General features: G+C 42.0%; 1 protein-coding gene across 1 annotated transcript; it reads right to left on the bottom strand.

Annotated features, from left to right (window-relative positions):
* Positions 1-8,159: 8,159 nt before the first annotated feature.
* LOC138995966 (olfactory receptor 10J1-like) lies at positions 8,160-9,092 on the bottom strand. The gene has a single exon (XM_070396805.1). It carries the CDS (start codon positions 9,090-9,092, stop codon positions 8,160-8,162), a length of 933 nt encoding a protein of 310 aa, XP_070252906.1.
* Positions 9,093-9,345: the final 253 nt, after the last annotated feature.

Raw genomic sequence — 9,345 nt, 5'->3', positions numbered from 1 at the left:
AATAAATAAATAGTCAGGTTTGTAAATCATAAATTGAGGTGATAACGTGGTATCCAAGCACTTTTCCATGCCCTCCTGAGATGGGCTCCGCTATCCATCTTCACAGACACATTCTTTGGCTCTTAATGTCCTAACCAATGTCCTGTTTCCAAACGAAGGGCTTCAGCTTAACCCAACATCCAGAAGCTCCTTTACAGACAACTTTGCAACTTCATCCTCAAGATCGTGAGCGCTAGGTCTCCTCTCTGCCTTGAGCCAGGGTGTCTTCATCTCACACTATTCTGATGTAGACTGGCATCTGAGTGAGTGAATGTGCTTAGTGTACCAGAGAGACCCCACCCACTAAACATGGGAACAAATGGTTCCTGCAGCAGCCAGCTCTACAAAATGTGCTCAAATGTACCAAGACATGGAAACAGCCCAAGTGCCCATTGATAGAGGAATGAATGGTTAAAAAAGCTATGGTACATTGACACATAGAACACTATATGGGATACTACAGAGCAGTGAAAAAGGATTTCTTACCCTTAGAGATAGCATGGAGGGACTTGGTGAGTGTTATGCTAAGTGAAATAAGCCAGTTAGAGAAAGACAAGTATCGACATAGTACTGGAAATGCTAGTCAAAGTGATAAGACAAGAAGAAGAAATAAAAGGCATCCAGATTGGAAAAGAAGAAGTAAAATTGTCATTATTCACAGATGACATGATACTGTACTTAGAAAACCTTAAAGACTCCATCAAAAAATTATTAGATGTAATAAATGAATTTGGCAATGTAGCAGGACACAAAATTAATGCCAAGAAATCTATAGCATTTTTATACGCCAACAGTGAACTTACAGAAAGAGAAATTAAAAAAACAATCCCATTTATCATTGCACCAAAAAAATTAAGATACCTAGGAATAAACTTAACCAAGGAGGTAAAAGACCTCTATCCAGAAAACTACAAGACATTGAAAAAAGATATAGAGGAAGACATAAACAGATGGAAGAACATACCGTGTTCATGGATTGGTAGAATCAACATCATCAAAATGCCCATACTACCCAAAGCAATCTATAGATTCAATGCACTCCCCATTAAAATACCAACAGCGTATTTCACAGATCTAGAAAGAATGCTCCAAAAATTCATCTGGAATAAAAAAAAAAAAAAAAAACACCAAATAGCTGCTGCGATCCTGAGAAAGAAGAACAAAGTAGGGAGGATCTCAATACCAGATATCAAGCTGTATTACAAAGCCACTGTTCTCAAAACTGCCTGGTACTGGCACAAGAACAGACATAGAGATCAATGGAATAGAATAGAGAACCCAGAAAACAAACCAAACCACTATGCTCAATTAATATTTGACAAAGGAGGCAAGAACATACAATGGAGTCAAGACAGTCTCTTCAATAAATGGTGTTGGGAAAACTGGACAGATACATGCAAAAAAATGAAACTAGACCACCAACTTACACCATACACAAAAATAAACTCAAAATGGATAAAGGACTTAAATGTAAGACAGGAAACCATAAGATTATTAGAGGAATCCACAGGTGGCAAAATCTCAGATATATGCCGCAGGAATTTCTTCACTGACACAGCTTCTAGGGCAATGGAAACTAAAGGGAAAATAAACAAATGGGACTATATCAAAATAAAAAGCTTCTGCACAGCAAAAGAAACCAACAACACAACAATAAGAAAACCCACTGCATGGGAGAACATATTTGCCAATGATATATCTGATAAAGGTTTAATCTCCAACATTTATAGGGAACTCATACAACTTAACAAAAGGAAGATAAACAATCCAATCAAAAAACTGGAAAATGGACCTAAATAGACACTTTTTGAAAGAGGACATACATAAGGCTGAGAGACATTAACCGTTTGAGTCCCAAGCAGCGCGATTGCGCTGCTGAGATTTTATGTCGAGAAAACCCAGCACATTTTGAACATTGTGGACAATGAGCTGTTTGGGATTCTTCGACAGTGCTTTTTTCAATACCCCCTGGGACTCAAATGGTTAATCATCCGAGAGATACAAATCAAAACCACAATGAGGTACCATCTCACACCTGTCAGAATGGCTATCATCAACAAACCCACAAATGACAAGTGCTGGAGAGGATGCGGAGAAAAGGGAACCCTCGTTCACTGCTGGTGGGAATGCAAACTGGTGTAGCCACTGTGGAGAACAGTATGGAGTTTCCTCAAAAAAACTAAAAATGGAACTCCCATTTGACCCAGTGATCCCACTTCTAGGAATATATCCCAAGAAACCAGAAACACCAATCAAAAAGGATATATGCACCCCTATGTTCATAGCAGCACAATTTACAATAGCTAAGATTTGGAATCAGCCTAAGTGCCCATCAGCAGATGAATGGATTAGAAAACTGTGGTGCATCTACACAATGGAATGCTATGCTGCTGTAAAAAGGAAGGAACTCCTACCATTTGCAACAGCATGGATGGAGCTGGAGAGCATTATGCTAAGTGAAATAAGTCAGTCAGAGAAAGATAAATACCACATGCTCTCACTCATTTGTGGATTATAATGAACAACGTAAACCGATGAACAAAAACAGATCCAGAGACAGAGAAGCATCAATCAGATGCTCAAAACTCAGAGGGAAGATAGGGGAGGGTGGGGGTGAGGGGGAGAGATCAACCAAAGGACTTGTATGCATGCATATAAGCATAAGTGATGGATGTGGACAACAGGGGGTGAGGGTGAGGGCAGGATTGGGGGGATGAGGGGACATTGGGGGGATAAGGACACATTTGTAATAACTTATTCAATAAAGGGGAAAAAATAACAAAAAAGCTATGGTACATAGACACATAGAACACTATATGGAATACTATAGAGCAGTGAAAAGGAAGGATTTCTTACTCTTTGAGACAGCATGGAGGGACTTGGCGAGTGTTATGCTAAGTGAAATAAGCCAGTTAGAGAAAGACAAGTATCACGTGATCTCACGTGTATGTGGAATCTAATGAACAAAATAGACCCAGAGACATGGAAGCATGGAACAGACCGGCAGATCTCAGAGGGAATGGGGGAGGGGTGGAAGGAAGAGATTAACCAAATAGCCTATATGCATATATGCATAACCCATGAACAGAAGGCCTGGGGATGGGGCAGGTGTGGGATGGAAGGGGTCAATGGGGCAAAAAGGGGAACATCTGTAATACTTTCAATAATGAAAATAAATAAAAACAAACAAAAAACAAGACATAGGTAGGCCTTTCGATTCATTTGGGTGAATCATGCCATAATTTTCTGCATTATCAAGCTGTAGGATCCAAGGGGAGCACACTGCTTTCCATCGGGGTGCCAATCTTATAAAGCCCTGTACAACTGCAGGAGGTCTTATAGGGTTCTGTAGGCAACAAATGAACAATCTATACAAATAGCATCACTGTTGGCAGAGGCTTTCAGGAATAGGTTACTGTGGTCGGCAGGACTCCCAAAGCCAGAACCTCAAACGGGGCTTTATCAGCAGTCGGGTTGTAAGAGTGTTTCCCTTGAGCCTACCAAGAAAAGATTCAGAAGTCTTCCCAGGGAACCCAGGTAAAGGCAACGGAAAGCTTTCCGAAAGGTCCTCTTCACACTCACTCTCAGGTTGGAGATAGCTGTTCTGAGGAGGCAAACCTTTTCTTCAAGGCAATGCTCCATAAACATGAATATTTCCCTTATTGGCCCTTCTGCTATCAGGGATTCCCAAGACCTGGGTTTGACATGCACTTTCAATACATCTTACAATGCAGGTTTGGACTGTCTTTAAGCAGGAGAAGGACAATGGGTGGTAGATACGGATTATTATTAGTATTATTTTTAAACATCAGCCCTTTATGTACCCGCATTCATTTGGCAAGTTCTGCCATTCTGCCTCATTTTACTCAAGGCCCAATAATCCCAAAGCCTTAAACATTTTTCACATATCGGTACAATTTTCCCCTTTAGAGAGAAAAAAACAAGAGGAATTGGGAGATTCCCAGACTTGTTTAGACAAGTGTTTAAACTGTGAGTTTAAACTAGGCACCCAACTGTTCACAGAAAATGAGTCCAATTATGTAGAAAGTAGAGTCTCAGTGCATGAATTTGTGTACCGGCGGGGTCCAGCTAGTCCAGCCTCAATCAGGGCAGATCACGGCTGGGCCTGTTGGGAGGAGGAGATGGCAGGAAGTTGGGGTCCGATCAGGGTCAGGCCGGCTGGAGGGAGAGACCACAGGCGATTAGCCTGCAGGCCCTGCTCCCGATTGGAGTTTGGGGGCTGATTGGGGGTGGGACCGGCCATGGGGAGGGGCTGTGGGCGGTAGGCCAGTGGGATCCGAACCTGAATGGGGCGAGGGTGATGATCCGGGGCCAGCAGCCTGGTGGAGGGTCCATGGTTAGTTAGCCAGCCGGCCTTGCCCCTGATTGGGGGCGGGGGGGGGGGGGGGTGATCTAAAGTAGGAGTGGGTGAGGGGAGGGGCTGTGGGCCGATCAGGGTGTTGGGGGCCCATCGGGGGTTGGGCCAGCTGGGGGAGGGGGTGCAGAAGGTTGGCTGGCTGGCCCCGCCACCTATTGGGGTGAGGGGGTGATCAGGGGTGGGGCTAGCCAGGGGCAGGGGCTGTGGGCTGATCAGGGTGGTGGGCGCCCATTGGGGGTGGGACCAGCTGGGGCAGGGGCTGCAGGAGGTTGGATGGCCAGCCCCACCCCCTATTTGTGTGGGGGTGCAATCAGTGGCAGGGCCAGCCTTGCGGAGGGGCTGTGGGCCTTTCATGGTGGCACAGGCTGATCAGGGGCAGGCCAGCCGGGGAAAGGAGCCACAGGAGGTTTGTCGACCGGCCCCATGCCTGAAGAGGCAGTTCACTGGACACAGTGGGCATTGTAGCGACTGGTCATCCGTCGTTCTGGTTGTTATGGACGCTGGCTTTTTATATATATAGATGACGAGGGTCAAGGCAAGACAAAGGTACCAGCTCAGGTTCCACATAGGAAAGACCAAGAGTCATGGGCTAATTTTCAAATCTGAGACAGCCAGAGCTGGTTGAGAGGTGGAATTAATAAATTTAATTTCAGAAAATATCTTCAGATCTCCCTACACTGTGAATACAGAAGAGCATATGCATCACTCGGTAGAAAGCACGTATCAGAGAAATTCAGTTGCTGGATGTAATAAGTTACTTACTAACATGTAAACATGCAAGACTCATCAAGGAAATAGCTCTAATATGAACTTCAACAAAATTGGTAACCTATCTGTATATATATAAAAAGATGAAATATGCAAATTAGGCCAGGACGCTGCACCAGTCACGCCCAGATAGGCGGAGGTTGCCCATGCAGGTGAGGCCCAGAGCGAAGACAGAAACAGAGACAGGGGGGCCGGCCCGCAGCCTACACAGCCGAGCGCAGGCCCAGAGAGGAGATGGTGGAACCGCCTCCTGCAGAAGCAGCTCGGGTCCCTCCTGGCTCCCGTCGGTGCCAGTGGCTCGCTTCCGCCTCCTGCACGCTGTGGTTCCCGCCTGCTCCTGCGGGAGCATCTGGCAGTCTACTGTACACGATATCTCGCGATGGGCTACTAGTGTGATTAATAAAAGGCTTAGGAGAGTGATGATAAAAAAAATTCAAGTCAGAGACACTCCTGATTCTTTAATGCAGTCTTACCATCAAATTTTGCAACTGTCTTATTGTAGAGAATCTATTTTTAAAAAATTTTTCAACTATAGTTGACATTCAATGTTATATTAGTTTCAGGTGTACAGCATAGTGGTTAGACATTTATATACTTTGTCAAGTGATTCCCTCTGATAAGGTTAATGCCTGCCTGACACCACACATAGTTATTACAAGATTATTGACTATATTCTCTATGCTGTACTTTACAACCCAGTGACTATTTTGTAATTGACGATTTATATTTTTTAAAAAAAATATGTATTTTTTTTATTGATTTCAGAGAAGAAGGGAGAGGGAGAGAGAGATAGAAACTTCAATGATGAAAGAGAATCATGGATTAGCTGCCTCCTTCATGCCCCCACTGGGGATGGAGCCCGAAACCCAGGCATGTGCCCTTGACTGGGATGGAACCCGAGACCCTTCAGTCCGCAGGCTGAGGCTCTATCCACTGAGCCAAACTGGCTAGGGCCCAATTTGTACTTTTAATCCCTTCACCTTTTCACCCAGCCTGCCAACCCTCCTCCCATCTGGCAACCATTAGTTTGTTTTCTATGTCTATGAGTTTCTCTTTCATTTGTTTGTTTATTTATTTATTTGCTTATTTAGATTCCACATATAAGTGAAATCATATGGTATTTGTATTTCTCTCTCTGACTTATTTCATTTAGTATATTACCCTCTCGATCCATCCATTTGGGCTAAGTATTATTCCATTTTATACTAGTATATGTAGAACTTCTTTATCCATTATTCTATTAATGGGCACTAGAGTTGCTTAAATATTTTGGCTATTGTAAATAATGCTTCAATGAACATAAGGATGAATATGTTTTTTCAAATCAGTGTTTTGGATTTATTCAGATAAACACCCAGAAGTATAATTGCTGGGTTATAAGGCAGTTCAATTTTTAATTTTCAAGGAACAGCTGAAACTGTTTTCCATAGAGGCTGCACCATTTGCAAATCCATCAACAATGCATGAGGGTCCCTTTTATCCACAACTTCACCAATGCTTATTGTTTGTTGATTTATTGATAATAACTATTCTGATAGGTGTGCAGTGATTTCTCATTGTGGTTTTAATGTACATTTCTCTGATGATTATTGATATTGAGCATCTTTTCATATGTTTATTGCTCATCTGTATGTCCTCTTTGAGGAATGTCTATTCAGTTCCTCTACCCATTTTTAAATTGGATTGTTTATTAATTCATTAATTCATTCATTCATTTATTGCTGATATGTTATATGAGTTCTTTTTACATATTGAATATAAATTCCATCACTGGCAAATATTTGTAACACTGGCAAATATTTTCTTCCATTCAGTAGGTTGGCTTTTTATTTTTGTTTCCCTTGCCTGAGGAAACATATCCAAAAAAATATTACTGACAGCTATGTCAGAAAGTTTACTGTTTTCTTCCAAGGGTTTTATGGTTTGGGGTCATACATTTAAATCTTTAATCTATTTTGAGTTTATTCTTATAATGGTGTAAGAAAGTGGCCTAGCAGAATACAAAATTAATATTCAGAATTTAGTTGAATATTTTTTGTTAATCCTCACCCAAGTATATTTTTCCAATAATTTCTAGACAGAATGGAAGCGGGGGGGAGAGAAACAGAGAAAGAGAAATATCAATGTGAGAGAGACACACTAATTGGTTGCCTCCTGCACACACCCCAACCAGGGCTAGGGATCGAGCCTGAAACTGAGGTATGTGCCCTTAACCAGAATCAAACCTGGGACTGTTCAGTCTGTGCGCTGACACTCTATCAACTAAGCCAAACCGACTAAGGCTGGTTGCATTTTTATACACCAACAACAATTGGAAAGAAAAATGAATAAAAACAATCACTTTTCCAACTGCACCAAAAAATACTAGGAATACATCTAACCAAGAAATTAAAAGACCTGTATTCAGAATATTATAAGACATTGAAGGAAGAAATTGAAGAAGATACAAATAAATGGAAGTATATACCATGCTCACAGATAAAAAGAATTAACCTCCTTAAAATCCATATTACCCCAAACAATCTATAGATTCAATGCAATCTCTATCAAAATACCTATGGAATTTTTCACAGAACTAGAACAAATAATTTTAAAATTTACATGGAACCACAAAAGACCCTGAATAGCAAAGCAATATTGAGAAAGAAGAACAAAATTGGAGGTATGACGTTACCAGATTTCAAATTACGCTACAAGGCCATAGTAATCAAAACATCATGGTACTGGCATGAAAACAAACACATTGATCAATGGAACAGAATAGAGAGCCCAGAAGAAAAAACACCACACACCTATATGGTCAATGAATCTGTGACAAAGGATGCAAGAATATACAATTGGATAAACATAGTTTTTTCAACAAATGGTGATGGGAAAATGGACAGATACATACAAAATCAAAATAAGATCATTTTTTTAAAAATTGCAAACATACCCAGAGTATGATAGGTTATATGTCAAACCACCTAAGATCCTAGACAAGAGGTTTTCTGCTGAAAGCACGGTGAAGGGCATTCTTGACCTCCTTGTTTCTCAGAGTATATACCACAGGGTTAAGGAGAGGAGTAAAAATGGTGTAGGTCACTGAGATCAGCTGATCCTGATCTTTGGTGTTCTCCGACTCAGGCTTGAGGTAGGCAATGGAGGCACAGCCATAGTGGACAATGACCACGATGAGGTGAGAGGCACACGTTGCAAAAGCCTTCTTTTGGCCCTCACTTGAGGCAATCTTGAGGATGGTGGAGATGATAAGGATGTAGGAGATGAAGACCAAACCCATGGGCACCACAATGACAAGGGAGCTGATGATAAAATTAATTATGTCATGTACATTGGTGTCAGCACAGGAGAGTTTCATAACTGGGCGGATGTCACAGAAATAATGGGCCACCTCTTTGCCACAAAAGGGCAGCCTGAACACAGAGGAAATCTGAATGATGGCCACAAGCAGGCCAATGCTGCAGGCCCCCCAAACCAGCTGGGCACACACTTTCTTGTTCATGATGACTGTGTACCTCAAAGGTTTGCAGATGGCGACATAGCGGTCATACCCCATTGCTGTGAGTAGAAAGCAGTTGTTGATGGCCAAAGTGATAAAAAAGAACATCTGGGTGGCACAGCCAGCCAAGGAGATGGATTGGCTTTGTCCTATGAGGCTGGAGAGCATTTGTGGTACAATGACCAATGTGTACATAGTTTCTGAAGTTGAAAGCATACTAAGAAAGAAGTACATGGGGGTGTGAAGGTGGCGATCAGTACTGATAATTGTCACAATGATGACATTGCCAGCCAGGGTTAAAACGTACAAGGTGAGAAATATTGCAAATAGAATAAGCTTGTGTTCATGAAAGCTGGAAAATCCCTGGAAAAAAAATTCACTCACCACTGTGTAGTTCTCTCTCTTCATTGATAAATTCCACATCAGGAAGCTGGAGATTTAGGCCAATCAGTCAGTATACATCCGTGCCCAATAGTTTGAGCAGAACTCTAGGAGTAGATAATAAGAACCTGCTCCTGGATGGATGCCAGGGAAATGGAGACTACTGCTCACTAACAGGTAAAGATAGAAAAACACAATCAGGAAGCAATTCCATGTATGCAGATTTATGCATAACAGTAAAGAAGAATGCACAGAGTTGTGATAAGGTAGAAGGAAGGAT

Source organism: Myotis yumanensis, unplaced genomic scaffold (genome assembly GCF_028538775.1).
Source record: "Myotis yumanensis isolate MYYU_CA2020_CCGP unplaced genomic scaffold, mMyoYum1.0.hap1 SCAF_17, whole genome shotgun sequence".
Taxonomy (NCBI): Eukaryota; Metazoa; Chordata; class Mammalia; order Chiroptera; family Vespertilionidae; genus Myotis; species Myotis yumanensis.
The sequence above is the reverse complement of the archived record's forward strand: the minus strand, read 5'-3'. Positions and strand labels throughout refer to the sequence as shown.

What these genes read in the sequence shown, in the direction of transcription:
- LOC138995966 (XM_070396805.1), bottom strand. Translation starts at nt 9,092, where the DNA reads ATGAAGAGAGAGAACTACACAGTGGTGAGTGAATTTTTTTTCCAGGGA.